This window comes from Rhinopithecus roxellana, chromosome 8 (assembly GCF_007565055.1).
Source record: "Rhinopithecus roxellana isolate Shanxi Qingling chromosome 8, ASM756505v1, whole genome shotgun sequence".
NCBI classification, from domain to species: Eukaryota; Metazoa; Chordata; class Mammalia; order Primates; family Cercopithecidae; genus Rhinopithecus; species Rhinopithecus roxellana.
Window position 1 is genome coordinate 50,301,241 of NC_044556.1, and position 16,819 is coordinate 50,318,059.

Genomic DNA, 16,819 nt, shown 5'->3' on the forward strand with positions numbered 1-16,819 from the left:
GGTTGGGAGCCCTAAGACTCAGGAACACTGATGAATTTGAGAGGGAAAGTAGAGATGGAAAAGGTGAATGCCAGAAGGCAGGGCAGTAGGAAAAGGAGTATGAATAAAAGAGAACCCCTAGCTATGGACTTTGGGAACTCCTCACCTCCTGCAGAAGCTGGATCTTATTCTCCAAGAGCTCATAAACATGCTCCGTCTCCTGCTGTCTCTCCTCAAACTGGCGTCGGAGCTCAGCTTCATTCTGACTGTTGAGATTCTCCACATCAGCCCTAAAACCACAGAGCATTAGCCAGTCAGAGCTAGACATACAGTTTAGCAAGTGGAACCATTAAGGTTGTTCCAGTAATTCAGAGTGACACCGATAAGAAGAAAAATTGAGCATTTTTTCCCTCTACAGTTATCTGTGGAACTGAGCTCTTCAACTTCTTCAGGTTGAAAAAGTTCCAAACTTTTAGAAACTCTAACTTTGTGTTGTTTGTCAAGTAGTATATACTTGACTTCCTAGTGGCTTCATTATCTTTATAGCTTCCAGAGGAACTTTCGTTTGGAAGGCAAGTAGTCATCAAATGGCTCACATTCACTGTCATCTGTCCTGGGACTTTTCCACTGAGACTGCCTCCTAGAATGCTTTGCTAGTTCCTTGCCTTTCTTGCTATTTGAAATTCAAGTGTTCTTTCCATTTAGGTTGCTGGGACAGGATATCCATTTGGACAGCCATAGAAATGCTCTCTTCCTTTAAAGCCAGTAATCCATAGTAGGCTGTCCTACATCTGGGCTACTTATCCAGAGTTCTATCCAGCTTTCCCATGGTCCCATGCAGAGACATTTAATCCAGGAAAGCTCAAGATTTGGGCTGAGCTTTGCCTCTCTGGTATCCCTAGGATTGAATGTCCAGGAGCTAGCATGAAGCGGGTAAGGTATCATCAACTTATTTATAGTGAACAACAGCTGCCCTCAGATGTCTGAGGATTAGAAATTTGGGAGCAATATCAGATGCTGAATGATTTTGATTCCTATTGGTTTTATTCCTGCTTTAAGCCATTTGTTGAGAACTATGGGCCATCTTCTTGTTCTCAGGACAAAGAACAATATTGAACTGGTATAGGCTTATGGGGCACTAAGACCAGTGGTACTTTAGTATTTGTCTCAGGGGGTTGTGTCCATGAAGAGCAAATGATGCTTCCCTAAAGATTACAGGATTCCTTGCTGCATAGTGGACACTACTGAGCACCATCCCAGGGGCTATATTTATCTTGAGCTCCTCTGTCATTATATAGCTTTTGGGGGGTATGAGGATCTTGGCCACAAAAGAGACAAAAGTCAAGCGTATAACCCAAGACCCCCAAACAGGCAGACCCCAGGAATCATCAACTTTTGTTTTGAATCTATATTTGACTCCATATTTCTTGCTAGTGCAGTAGATAACTGCCAACTATAATCTATAGAGAATGGAAGTTACACATTTTCTGAGTAATACCATTAGCCAGGAACGCCTTATTTAAGACGCTACAGCTGTTTGAAGTCAAAAGATCCTAAACTTTATGACAGAAGATGAGGGTTCTGCCACTGATTTGAGAAGAATATACCTTAGTTTTCTCATTTCTTAAAAATAGAATAATGTCACCTGATTCAAATGACATTTTTAAAAGTTCTTTAAATCAAAGCATTACACAAATTTCAAAATTCATTAATTGTCTTTGTAAGTTGTTCTAAAATTTATTAGCCTATTTAATGCCTTTAAATAGTAATACCAGCACATTGTGTGTAATTTAATTTGGTTTTAAATATTCTGAACTTGCTGGATTGTCATCCTAAGTATCAAGAAATACTGTAGACACAGAAAGAATGCCAGATCAGATTGATTGTGTACTGATCCCAGGATATAATCTGAAAACATAGTGTTTTTTTTTTTTGCATTTATATATTATTTTCTTTTATTTTCCAACTTTTATTTCAGCTTCAGGGGCTACTTGTATAGGTTTGTTACCTGAGTATGTTACATGATACTGAGGTTTGGGTACAAATGATCCCATCACCCAGGTACTGAGCACGGTACCCAATAGTTAGTTTTTCAACCCTTCCTCCACTCCCCCCCTCCCCACTCTAGTAGTCCCCAGTTTCTACTGTTGCTATCTTTATGTCCATGAGTACTTGTTGTTTAGCTCCTACTCATAAGTGAGAACATGCTACCTGCATTTGGTTTTCTGTTTCTGCATTAATTTTCTTAGGATAATGGCCTCCAGTGGCATCTGTGTTGCTGCAAAGGACATTATTTCATTCTTTTTTTGTGGCTGTATAGTATTCCATGGCATATATGTAAATGTGATGTAACACTTTTTTAAAATCCAATCTACTGTTGATGGGCACCTAGGTCGATTCCATGTCTTTGCTGTTGTGAATAGTGCTGCAATGAACATGTAAGTGTATGTGTCTTTTTGATAGATTTGTTTTGTTTTGGATGTATGCCCTAATGGGATATATCCAAATTAATGGATATATCCAATTAATATTTGGGTGCAATGGGATTGCTGGGTCAAATGGTAGTTCTGTTTTAGGTTCTTTGATAAATCTCCAGACTGCTTTCCACAGTGACTGAACTAATTTATATTTCCACCAACAGCGTGTAAGCATTCCCATTTCTATGCAGCCTCGCCAGCATCTGTTGTTTTTAGACGTTTTAATAGTAGCCATTCTGACTGGTGTGAGATGGTATCTCATTGTGGTTTTGATTTATATTGCTCTGGTGATTAGTGATGTGGAGCAATTTTTCATATATTTGGTGGACATGTATATGTCTTCTTTTGAAAAATGTTTAATCATGCCTTTTGCTCATTTTTTAAATGGGGTTATTTGTTTTTCATTGTTCAATTGTTAAATTCCGTATGGATTCTGGATATTAGACCCTTGTCAGATGCTAGTTTGCAAACTTTTTTAGATTCTAGAGGTTATCTGTTTACTCTGTTGATAGTTTCTTTTGCTGTGCAAAACTCTTTAAATAAATCCCACTTGTCTCTTTTTGTTTTTGTTGCAATTGCTTTTGAGGACTTAGTCATAAATTCCTGAGGCCAATGTCCAGAATGGTGTTTCTTGGGTTTTCCTTTAGGATTCTTATAGTTTGAGGTCTTACATTTACATCTTTAATCCATCTTGAGTTAATTTTTATATGTGCTGAAAGGGAGGCTCCCAGTTTCACTCTTTTGCATATGGCTAGCCAGTTATCCCAGCACCACTGAATAGGGAGTCCTTTTCCCACTGCTTATTTTTGTTGACTTTGTCGAAGATCAGATTGCTGTAGGTGTGTGGCTTTATTTTTGGGTTCTCTATTTGTTTCCATTGGTCTATGTGTCTTTCTTTCCTTTTTTTTTTTTTCCAGCAACATGCTGTTTTGGCAACTGTAGCCTTGTGGTATAGTTTGAAGTCGGATAGTGTGATGCCTCTGGCTTTGATCTTGGTCATTTGATGAACGACATTGGTAGTCTTGATAGGAATAGTGTTGAATCTGTAGATTGCTTTGGGCAGTGTGGCCATTTTAATGATATTGATTCTTCCGATCCATGAGCATGGAATTTTTTCCATTTGTTTGTGTCATCTATGATTTCTTTTAGCAGTGTTTTGTAGTTCTCCTTGTAGAGATCTTTCACCTCCTTGGTTAGATGTATTCCAAGGTACTTTTTTTTTTTTAGTGGATATTGTAAATGGGACTGCATTCTTGATTTGGCTCTCAGCTTGAATGCTATTGGTGTGTAGAAGTGCTACTGATTTTTGTACGTTAATTTTTGTATTCTGAAGCTTTATTGAAGTCTGAAAATATTTTTAATAATTCTAATACTTGTCATTTAACACTAAGTTTTTTAAAAACTATAAATTATAAAAGTAACCATTTTAGCAATGCAAATGTATATTAAAAAAATATTAAGTCTTCTCCCTATCACGGACTGTGATCTCACTCCTCCTCAATATACTATAAATATCACTCAGCAACTTTTCCCCCTTACTTAATTAAGGAATTCCCACTAGGACAATAATATAGAGCTAACTCATTCTTTAATAATTGCATAATAGTCCACAGTGTAGTAATACCAAAATTTATTCAATCGATTGGTAATTGTTTCTAGTTTTTTGCCATTACAACTAATGATGCAATAAACATCCTTATACATTTATCCTTTCACACTAATGCTTTTATTGATAAGAAACAGATTCCTTCTAGGGATTGTTTGATCAAAGGAAATCCTCCTTTTTTACTATAATAGGTAGCACACATACTAAAAATGTTGTCACAATTTACACTCACTGGTAGTGTGTGAGAGTGCCCATTTTCCCCAAATGTTACCTCAGCCCTTGATGTTATTAGTAGACTGACTGATACTTTTTATAAAGCTTATTTGCATTTGCCTCTACTAAAAGTGGAAACTTTCATTGTTTCTGTTTAGTTGATTGCTGACTAAAAGGAAGTTTGCAATCTTAGGTCTGGTGGATTTACCAACTTATGGCAAGGTCTATCTGACCTAGTAATAGACAGAGAGTCCAAGGGAAACACAGCATATGAAAATCTATTGTTTCAGTTCCTGAATCAGACACAGGATTCAAATACCATAGATAGGTTAAGGAATTTGGTTCCAAATCTGTTGCTCTCAGATTAGCAAGCCAGACTCTGGAAAGGACCAGAGCTTAAAATTACAACTCACCATGTTTTATCCAGATGCTGTTTCTTGTCCTGGAGTTCTCGTTTCAAGCTCTCCACTTCAACCTTCAGCTCAATGTTCTGAAAAGCACACAGGCATTAATTGTTATTAACTGCCACAGACCCTCTATCCTGGATCCAGGTTCCTATTTGAGTCTTGCCTTGGTCTACAGCCTCTCACCTCATCTCTGCCCTCTTCGTGACCCTTGACATAGTTAGCTATTTAGTTGGATCAGCAATCTAGTCAAGGAAGAATAAACTGTACAGCTTCAGGGTTTCCCCTGAGCTACTTATCGATTTTCCCAACCTATTCATCATTACCCCTGGATCATGAACACTGCTCAAGCCTATTCGTTCTTTAAACCATTGCAGGACATAGTATGTATTAAAATAAATTTTTCCTAACTAATACAGATGTTCCTGAAAACCAAATTGCTAGAATAATACTTTTAATAGAATTATAGTTATAGAATAATACTTTTAAATGCCTGAGGATTTAATTAGTTAAAGAAATTTGGTTGTAAACATTTTTAAAAACAATGCTTTTATCATAAAATTGGAATTTTACAAATTAGGTTTGCTTAAGGTGAGAGGGGACTCTGACGGTAAAGTTACACAGGGAACGATTAATTTTTATTGAGGTGAGGAAGCAACAAGTAAGATTTGGGGAAACAGAAATAAGGAAATAAAACCATCCCAACTGTGTCTGGTGCAGGTTAAGTGGCTTAGTGTGGGTAAGGAGTATAGAAAATAGTTTGCAACTAGTTTGTGAAAATCCTGCTAAGACAACTGGATAGGCCAGGCACAGTGGCTCACGCCTATAATCCCAGCACTTGGGAGGCCAAGGTGGGCGGATCACTTGAGGTCAGGCTTTTGAGACCAGCCTGACCAACATGGTGAAACCCCGTCTCCACTAAAACTACAAAAATAGTTGGGCGTGGTGATGCACGCCTGTAATCCTAGCTACTTGGGAGGCTGAAACAGGAGAATCGCTTGAACCCAGGAGGTGGAGGTTGCAGTCAGCCAAGATCATGCTGCTGCACTCCAGCGTGGGTGACAGAGCCAGACTCTTGTCTCAAAAAAAAAAAAAAAAAAAAAAACTGGATAATAATCAGTAGAGATCAAAGACTCATCAGGAAGCTTTAAGCAAAGTATTGCCATGATCAGGTCCATGTTGAAGAAGGAATTATGAAGAAGATGGGTGGGTCAGGGGCAACTGACCAGAATAGGGAGGGGGACTGTCTAAGGACAAGAGGTACAGGGAGAAAGACTCAAAAGATGTTTTAGAGACAGAAGCCACAGGCCTTGATGACTTTTGAGATTCAGATTAGACTGGAGGGAGGACCAAAGACAATGCTGAAATTTCTAGCTTGTTGGTGGGAATGCATTCTATTGACTAAAATAGGGGCAGGTTTGTGGGGGAACCTAAGGAGGACTCTGCAGAATGTTAGTTGAGGGATTACTTTATTTCAGTTTAAACCTCAGCATACAAAGATGAATTAGTCCCATCCCTGAGGAAGTCCATAATACAGTATTAAGCAAGAAGAATGTTATTAATTAAAAAAGTAAAGAAGTCTTTAGATCAGAGGTTGACAGAGAGACTGAAGGTACAGTAGCTAAAGTATGAAAAGTAGTATTGTGGGTACTAAAACAGTAGGGAGGATTTTACTTTGCTACCACCATATAATAACCACCAACACCTAGACTTCTAGAAGTCCAAGGCAACACACAATAGCAGCATATTGCCTACCATACTTGTGAAGACATTTCATAACCCATGTTTCCATGCAGGGTGGTTGAAACACAAATACTAATTGGGAAAAGTAGAAACCTGGTTTAGATATTTGAGAGTTACTTAGAATTAAAGAATTTTAGAGTTGGAAGGCAGTTGGACTCAAGGCATTTTAGATTATATTACTAGTACATTTCTAGTGACATACTGAAAAGAATATTTGTTCCCCTCACAAGTAGGTACCTTTTGACTAAGGTTAGAACATTGGTTCAGATCCAGTGAGATGAAAATATCCTAATTTCTTCAAGGCTTACATTATAGCATGTAAGAAGAAAATGACAGCTCTGTCTTTTCAGGATATCCTTTAAAGTTATTATTTTATGAACACTAGATAGCATTACCAGATTTAGCAAATAAAAATATAAGATACCTAGTTCAATTTAAATTTCAGATAAACAACAAATAATTTGTTTCATTAGAAGTATATCCTTTGCAATATCTGAGACATAACTTAAATGCTAAAACATTGTTTGTTGTTTATCTGAAATTTAAATTGAATTGAGTACCCTGTATTTTATTCTGCAATGCAAATACCAAAAGATTAACAAACGGAAACAAGCATATTTCAATTTTGTATGAGGAACAAGTCCAAGATCTCTATATCAGTTTCATGGCCTGGCACTGTGAGAATAATTCATCTGTACCAATTGATCAGTCGGTAAAATAGAAGATTTGATAAACTGTTGCTATGTCCCCAGCTTTGTGGTCAATACTTAAAGGAATTCAAATGTCTACATAAGAAATGGTCCCTAAGCTTAGAGGCCCTTCATAGAGGTGAAGGAATATGCATTCAATTATGTGGGAAACGCAGAGAGGGAGCAATTTCCTCATCTGTAATATGCAGATAATTGTATCTTCCTCATTCATAAACCTACCTTAGAGGATTGTGAGGCATAAATAAATTAATACATGTAAAGGACTTAGGACAGTGTTTCTAACGCAGGTATAATTAAAATTTGAATTATAATAATATTATCACCATCATCATCAAGAACAACAGCATTATCATTTGGGAACAGCAGTTTGCTTTCCATGAGACCATAATATTTCAAGTGGATTCAGTATTCAGGATATGGTGCGAGAAAGAGGACTCCTAAGTTTATTATTATTTCTGCCACCAATTGATTCACTTCTGTGACCTTGGGTAAAATTCTGCTAAGGCTTCTCCACCTGGAAAATGACAAAGAATGGGCAAAAAGCTATTTAAATCTCATATGAAAGAAAATGGAATCTATAATTATGAAATGTTATTATCAATGATATTCCTATGCCTGGCTAATTTATATAAATCAGAAAAGTCTGGATATGCTAAACCACCTCAGATAAGCCAAAACTGCTTGAGCAGATTTTTAAAAAATCTCATATCTAAAAATACATGAGGTCTCCAATGACTGGAGCTATATCGATGCCCTCTGCCTAGTTCTCAGTCTCATGATATGACATAGGGAATCTCTGTCAGGTATAAACTGATCAACAGAAAGTTCCCTGAAAAGTCCCGTACTATTAATACTATTTCTGCATGAGGAATCTTTGAATATTCAAATAAAAATAAACAAACAACAGGGAATGTGAGAGGCACTATGAAACCAACCTAAGGCCAGAAAGAATTAAGTTCAAATCCTGGCTCTATCACTTTCCTGCTAGGTGACCTTGGGCAGGTTAACTAATCACTATGAGCCTCAGTTTTCTTGTAAGTATAGTGTGGTTGCTTTCTTTTTTAATGAAGATAAGTATTCACGAGGGATTCTGTGAGGATTAAATGAAACAATGTGCATGATAAGCATAGAACAATGCCTTGCACACAGCTGTTCAACAACCTGGATTCACTGTCCCTTCATGTCCAGGCTGACTAGTGCCAGTCAGAGACCTCAGCCTTACCAGGAAAAATACTTAGATCTAAAGGAAGAAAAATGGAGGACATAAATTAATGATTCTATCTGTTCTAAATCCTACTGAAGAAAATTAAGTCAATGCTTCGACCAATTTAGCCAAAGATTCACAGATCTGAAGACCGTAGCATTTCTGTGTTCTAGTTCTCTTAAAGACAAGGAAATTGAAATCCAGAAGGATTACCTCCAAGGTAAAAGCCGTAACTGAAACCAACCCTCCACTATTGCTTTAGCCTTTTACCAGAGAGACCAGCTCGGGAAACACTGCCCAGTTTTGTCTGATTTTGTAGAATGTGGTAAATTGTAGAATTAGAGAATGTGCTGCCTGAAGTACATGGAGGCAGTAAGTATAATGGTCAAGAGCATAGGTGAAGGCGAGAAGAGGTCTTGACAAGTCACCTGCCCTCTCTAAGTGCCTCATTCACCTCATCTATCAAGGAGATAACAATGATATTAATCTACAAAGGATGTTAGGGAGACTAAATGAAATAATGCACAAAAATCACATTGCACAGTGCCTGGCATGCAGTCAGCATTCAGAAAATGATAACTATTATTAACTATAAAAGCAATAACAATTTACCCACTCTGACTAGGATGGCTGAAATCCAGAAGGGGTTTCAAGGTAAAAGCAATAATTTACCTCCAAGGTAAAGGCAGTAAGTAGAAAAGGAAAATGAAAAAGTCTATTCAAATAGATAATGAAGTTTATGAGTCTCACACAGAACTGCTAAAATGGCTTTATCTCCACAAGATTAAATCCTGAATATTATAATCAATTATTTCAGTGGATCAAAGTGATTTAATTTCACAAGTACTACAAAATCTTACCCCATGAAAATGCAAGGACAAACCAGTTTACAGTATCTTATATCAAAGTCTAACCTTCTTGCACCTTCTTTCTATAGAAAAATCATCATATAGCTATCATATTTATTCATTCTCCATTAGTAAATATTCATGTGTAAATTGCTAAATTCTAAGTATAGGATAAGTAGATTCCAAATTAACTGCATTTGCTTATTTTATCACCAAGTCTTCTTGGCTCTTTGTCAAGATATCTAAGGAAATTTATGTACTCAAGAAAGGGTAGATGGGAAGAAAGCACTTCTCTTTCTTCATGCCTCCAAAGGAGTATTCGCCCATCTAACTCAAGAAAAAGTTTCAATGATGAAGCTGAAATTAAACTTTTACTATAATGTTAGTACCTAGAACTAGAGCACAGGGCTAACAAGTTTATGGATTAACTGTGTTTAGTTAGACTTTCTCTGTGTCCACAGCTTGTTTTGTTTCTGGAAACATCACTTGACCAGAGTCTTAACACCAATCCATGTTAAATACAGGATTCTACTGAAATGATTTCCACACTGGTGTTTACTGCAAAGTTCAAAATAGGATTAGGTTAAAAGCAACCACCAGTAACCAATTAGCTAACTCCTTTCCAAGGCTTCAAGTTTAACTCCATCACTTGTTCCATTGCTCATATAATCCACAATATGGCTATCTTTTTAAAAAGTATTATTTTCAAAATCTTGCCCCAATAGAAGCCATGGCAGAGTGAATCCTTAAAAACTACTTTTTACAAAAACAAAGAGAAATGGCTTTTCCTAATCAATTTTTAAAAATTTTAATCCAAAATTAATTATTTCATCATCAAATGCTGATTATTGTCTATTATTCTAACTTGGTCAATAGTTTGCACACTGCCTCCTGTGTAATACTAATATTCTACAAGACATTTCTTCAAGTAGTGGAATGAGAAGTTTCAATCGAATACAATGTAGTCATCACCAGGGAGTGTTAACAAATCCATTCGGACTCTTAAAGGGTTGATTCTCCATACTTAGCAACTCTCTTAGTGTTGAAAGGGATTCAGAGGTCTGAATAATGGAGATGTCTGATGTGTATTTCTTATACTTGGTATGTCTGCAATCCAGTTGAGAGGATGAGAGCAAAACACGAAGGTATGAATTTAAAATGCTAACGGTGATGTTTGGTGAGGGAGTTCAGATATGGTTCAAGTTCCCAAGTAAGATTTAATGGGTAAGTAAGATATAGAGGGGTAGAGACATGATAGATAAGGAAATATGGTATTAAGAGTGAAACTGCTATACAACCCAAATGTACAAGTACCATTTGGTAGCTCACTTCCTTCAAGCATAAATATTTAATACAGCAAAGTTCTAGAACAATTTTTAAAACTTCATCCATTAACAGATGATTGGATAAACAAAATGTGGTGTATCTGTACAATGAAGTATTATTTAGCCATATAAAGGAATGGTACATGTCACTACATGGATGAACCTTGAAAATATTATGGTAAATGAAAGAAAGGCAGTCACAAGTCACAAAGAACCACATATTGTATCATTTCATTTATATGAAATGTCCAGAATAAGTAAATCCACAAAGCATAGATTAGTGGTTGATTGCAGCTGGGGGAGTAGGGAAATTCGGTGCTGATGGCTGATGGGTCAGGGTTTCCTTTTAGAGTGATAACTGTCCTAAAATTCATTGCAATAATTGCTGCACAACTCAATATACTAAAACACCAGTGTGTATGGAATTCTACACTTCAAATGGGTGACTTGTAATGGTATGTGAATTGTATTTCGATGAAGTGACTATGAAAATGTTTCAAAAGGCCCTAGGAAGTTTTAACAGTTTGCAATGAAATGATCATACTTAAATTAAATATACACTTAGAAAGTGTTTGGCAAATGTATTGCCTTCAAGTTCCTCTAACAGAGATTACTTATCACTGGATATTTCAAAATCTCTCTCCAATCTTGCCCCTCGTCTTCAGCCCTCTCCCCCACCCTCCCGGGTTACCACTCTACATTAGGTATTTCTTCCTTCTCCCTAGGACTGGAGTACATGAATAGTCTCATATCTGGTTTCCCCAACCTAAGTCCCTCTACTGCTTAATTTTTTCCTAAAGCATAGCTCTGGTTATTTCATTCCCTCTGTTCAAAAAGCATTTAATATATGATGCAGGTCCAGCTAAAGAAGAAAAAGGAAAGAAAGAAAAAACCTTTTAATGATTTTTAACTGTACAGCAATTAAATTTTACACAACTGGCCTGATAATAGAGTCTATTCAAAATTTGACCTCAATCTACCTATCCAGCTTTATCTCCATCATTATCTGCTAGCCTAACTGGATTTCCCAAACATGCCCTATGCTTCTCGGTGCCACATCATTGTGTGCCCTTCAGCTTCATGTTTAAATGCCATGTCCCCTGTGAAGCCTTACTTTATCTCTCCAAATTAAAAGTAATTTCTCGGCCGGGCGCGGTGGCTCAAGCCTGTAATCCCAGCACTTTGGGAGGCCGAGACGGGTGGATCACGAGGTCAGGAGATCGAGACCATCCTGGTCTACACGGGTAAACCCCGTCTCTACTAAAAAAATACAAAAAACTAGCCGGGCGAGACGGCGGGCGCCTGTAGTCCCAGCTACTCGGGAGGCTGAGGCAGGAGAATGGCGTAAACCCGGGAGGTGGAGCTTGCAGTGAGCCGAGATCCGGCCACTGCACTCCAGCCTGGGCGACAGAGCGAGACTCCGTCTCAAAAAAAAAAAAAAAAAAAAAGTAATTTCTCATGATGATGACATTATGAGCTTTCAAATTTCTTTTCATACTGCAACACTGTCATCCTGTGTAAATGCTTCATATTTCTACAGCTCTTATTTACCCTTTTAAATTGCAAACTCCCTAAGGACAGAGGTAATGATGGTGTGGCAGAACTAGCCAGGTGCACTGGTTATTAAGATACTGCCTCTCAGCGTTGTCATGCTGGGGCAGGAATTTCAGGATAAGTAAACCTAGGTTCACATACCTTTCTGCCACTTCCTAGCTGGGGGACATTTTTGTGTAAATTACTTAACCTTTTACAACCTAATTTCCTCATTTATAAAATAGGGGTTGCAAAAATTACCTCAAAGTTTGTAGTGAAGAATAAATGAATTTTTATAAAGTACCCAGCACAATGTCTGATACAAATAACCGGCAGCCCGGGCGCGGTGGCTCACGCCTGTAATCCCAGCACTTTGGGAGGCCGAGGCAGGCGCATCACAAGTTCAGGAGATCGAGACCATCCTGCCTAACACGGTGAAACCCCGACCATCCTGCCTAACACAGTGAAACCCCCTCTCTACTAAAAATACAAAAAAATTAGCCGGGTGTGGTGGTGGCCGGCGCCTGTAGTCCCAGCTACTCGGGAGGCTGAGGCAGGAGAATGGCTTGAACCCGGGAGGCGGAGCTTACAGTGAGCTGAGATGGCGCCACTGGACTCCAGCCTGGGCTACAGAGTGAGACTCCGTCTCAAAACAACAACAACAACGAAAACAACCGGCAGCTGTGACTAATCTGAGGTCCTCGCAGTGTCTCGCACCTCTATGTGCAGTAAAAGCATTGAAAGAGTGAACCAACAAGAGAACAAATAAGGAAGAGATGACAAGAGTCAGAAGTGGAGTAACAATGATACGTTTGTTGAATGAGTGAAAAGGGGATAGATAATGCGGTGAGATTATGTGGAAAACTTTTTATCTGAAGTCTTTAAAAGGCATTCTCAGTTTTGACTGGGTGAAGTGGCTCACGTCTGTAATTCCAGCACTTTGGGAGGCTGAGGCGGGCGGATCACTTGAGGTCAGGAGTTCGAGACCAGCCTGGCCAAACTGGCGAAATGCTGTCTCTACTAAAAAGACAAAAATTGGCGACACGTGGTGGTGGGTGCCTGTAATCCCAGCTACTCAGGAGGCTAAGGCAGGATAATCGCTTGAACCCGGGAGGCAGAGGTTGCAGTGGGCCAAGATTGTGCCGCTGTGTGACAAAGCGAGACTCTGTCTCAAATAAATAAATAATAAATAAATAAATAAATATTTTTTCAGGTTTTTGTTTTGTTTTTGTTTTGTTTTCGTTTTTGTTTTTTTGATGGAGTCTTGCTCTGTTGCCCAGGCTGGAGTGCAGTGGTACGATCTCGGCTCTCTGCAAGCTCCGCCTCCAGGGTTCACGCCATTCTCCTGTCTCAGCCTCCCGAGTAGCTGGGACTACAGGCGCCCACCACCACGACCGGCTAATTTTTTGTATTTTTAGTAGAGACGGGGTTTCACCCTGTGAGGCAGGATGGTCTCGATCTCCTGACCTCGTGATGCGCCTGCCTTGGCGTCCCAAAGTGCTGGGATTACAGGTAAGCCACAGCGCCCTGCTGACTTTTTCAGTTTTAAGCTAAGAGTGTTCTCTAATAGGTATATTATTGACCCATTGACAATGAAAGATCACATACACTTTAGGATTCCAAACTCCTCTTCTACTGCTCATGCTCTCAGGTAAGAAGGGCTAACCATCCTACTCCTGTGCACTACATTGGAGCTCAGAAATACTGACTTAAAATCTCCAGATCTTAAGCTGAACGTTTTAGAGGGAAAATTGAGTATGGACCCAGTATTAGATGGTATTATGGAATTATTTTTAAGTTTTTTGGGTACAATAATAGTATTGTGGTTATGTTTAAAAACAAAGCCTTCGCTGTGAGGGTTACATTCTGATATCTTTCCAAATAAAATTATATGATGTCAGAGAGTCGCTGTAAGGGGTGGAGGAGGACAAGATGGCGAAAGAACAGTGCAGGGAGATCACTGAAAACAACAGCAAAATGTTGGGAACCATTGAAGGTGAGTGATGGGAACATGGCTCCCTGGTAAATGGGACATGTACATCGGGAGGTACTATTCTCATAGTCTTTGTTTATATTTGAAAATTTTCAAACTTACATAATGAGAAGTCAAAAGGGGCATTTTCATCCCAAAAAAGTAAATGTCCATATTCTTTTTTATTTTTTCATTTTCATTTCTGGAATTACCTAAACTCAGGTCATAGATAGCAATGAAAATTTGGCTCCCTATGGCACCTTCTTTCAGCCACCAGACTTACATAGACTCAGTGGTGCAGAGTCTGTTTCCCAATACTGAGGGATAAAGAAAATTAAACCTGCCTCTAGGCACGTCTCAAACTTGGGAGACTCAGAATACAAGAGTATGGGTCACAGGAAGGAAAGAAGAGATGCAGAAATAAATTAAAAACAAGATTTGTTTAAAGAGGAACTGCAACTTCTTTAATTGGGCAGATTGAACCAATAAAAGCACAGTTCTCTCCTTTCACCTCTTATCATCCTTTCGTCTCTTCAACTTTCACATTGTTTCACTCACTCTCTTCCTCTCCCTTTCACCTGCTCACCTTACCCAGCTTGAACTGTGCCCTCTGATCTGACACAGGATGACAATGACATCAGTCATTATCCGGCAGCCATTTTTTCTGATAACTAAAGTTCTAAGTGATGATAGTTCATGGTGAGATAATTTCCAAGACCTCGCTAGCCATTGGTGGCACTACTCTCCATTAAAGACAAGTGCATTTATTGATTGAGAAATCAATCATACAAGTGTCCCTGGAGGCCACCAAGGCTTTGCCTGAACTGTTCTCAGCCTATGATGGTTTCTCTTTCTAAACCTGTTCTTCTAGGTTCAGCTCAAACATTCTCTCCTATACAAACCTTTTCCCAACCTCCCAGTCAGAACTAATAATTTGTTTTCACTTCGACTGTACTTAGTTTATAATTTATATGACTATAATTTAATAACTGAGACTCTTTTGATAGTACAAAGAGGTGCTAAGTACAAAGAACTACCTCTGGGCAACAGGCAAAAATCAAGATTGTCCTTAGTAAACCAGGATTCATACGAGGTCATCTGATGTTTACCTCTACTATAGCAGTCATCCGTCTCTGCCTTGCACTGCTTATTTAAAATGTCTGCTTCCCCTTCTAGGTTTTAGAAAAGTTCTTTGCTCACAATAACTCTTAGTACAAGTTTCTGGAATAAACACTTTGTTATCACTCTTGAACTGATGACTTACATTTTTGTTTTGGCATGTAACTTCACATTTGTGCATTCATGTGTATGCATTTCAACTCATCTACAAGCTTATATCCTTCAAAGTTTGCTGCTGGGCTAAGAGCAGACATTCAAAAAATAATAATAGACCAGGCACGGTGGCTCACACCTATAACCCCAGCACTTTGGGAAGCCGAGGCGGGTGGATCATTTGAGGTCAGGAGTTCGAGACCAGCCTGGCCAACATGGTGAAACCTCATCTCTATTAAAAATACGTAAATTAGCCGGGCCTGGTGGCAGGCGCCTGTAATCCCAGCTACTCAGAAGGCTGAGATAGGAGAATTGCTTGAACCCAGGAGGCGGAGGTTGCAGTGAGCCGAGATCGCACCACTGCACTCCAGCCTGGGCAAGAGTTAGACGCTGTTTCAAATAAATAAATAAATAAATAAATAAAAATAAAAAAATATATAAATAGTTTTTAAAAAAACCTTGATGGCATACCAGCATTCATTCATTGATAAAGTCGACAAAAAAGTATTGGAGATTACAGATTGCCAAAACCTAAATGCTTTTCTTGGCATCATTGTCCTTGACCTCAAGGAGCTCTCAGTGTAATCAGAGTTGCGTTAAGGTCAGTGAGTGAAGGAAATGGGTACTGCACCTTTGCAAGATAGTAGGAAGCAAGCCAGAGAGGAGCTGGCATTCCACAAAAGAGTCTTTATTTGGGACAAAAATCAACATGACCAAATCCCATTCTAATCAATTATGTAAACTAAAGGAATTTTTAAAAAATAATTTAGCAGGAGGAAGAGTTTCAAAATCTTATAGGGAGACCCTGATGTAACTCCTGATTATTCACCCAAAGTGAAAAGCAACTATTAGTGAATGGGTTTTATTTTCAAACCTTTCATTTTTAGAATCTTAATCTCTTCTATGAAAAGTGTAGTATTTACATATTTTTTGTATGCAGAGTGCATTTCTTCTCTAGGCTTCTCTGACATCAATGGGGCAAGGTCATAACTCTATAAAACAGGGAGAAGCACTGAGCATTTTCAGAAGGGACTCTATCAGTCTTGACCAAAAGACAAAGGACTGGTCATTGCAGGATCCCTAGAAATACATTTTAGTGGCTTCCAAGTGAATTCTTTAATAAATGGAGTTTCTCTCCATTCATAAATTTTAGAGCAAAAATGAAGCCTTAGTGGGTCTAGATATCTGACTAACGTTAACTCCCTGTGTGACCTTAAACTAGTCGTCCCCCAAAGCTTTATGTTTTTATACAATTAACTTGAATTACAGCCTCTCCTTCTTGCCCGTAAGAATGATAACACCACCTGCATTACTCATCTTTTACGCTTCTGTGAGACACCTAGCCACCAAGCAGAAGGTGTTCAAATGCAAAGCATTTTTTTAGACTTTAATGTGAAGTGGAAGAAAGCCTTGATTCAGATGCACAATCTCTACTTTTCTAGAGATTCCACATTTGCTGTCTTTTACTAGTGCAGTTAAGTCCCAAATTAGAAACATAAGTCACCCCAACATGTGACAAGTGTCTTTCGTTGC

General features: G+C 38.5%; 1 protein-coding gene across 9 annotated transcripts in view; it reads right to left on the reverse strand.

Moving 5' to 3' along the window:
- LOC104660340 (myomegalin) overlaps positions 1-16,819 on the reverse strand; it is a 223,801-nt gene that overhangs the window by 102,607 nt on the left and 104,375 nt on the right. For all 9 annotated transcript variants that reach the window (XM_030935208.1, XM_030935209.1, XM_030935207.1 and 6 more), the window contains 2 exons: positions 4,689-4,765; positions 146-269 (listed from right to left, as the gene is read on the reverse strand). In XM_030935208.1, coding sequence (XP_030791068.1) covers positions 146-269; positions 4,689-4,765 — 201 coding nt within the window. The remainder of the gene's footprint in view (positions 1-145; positions 270-4,688; positions 4,766-16,819) is intronic.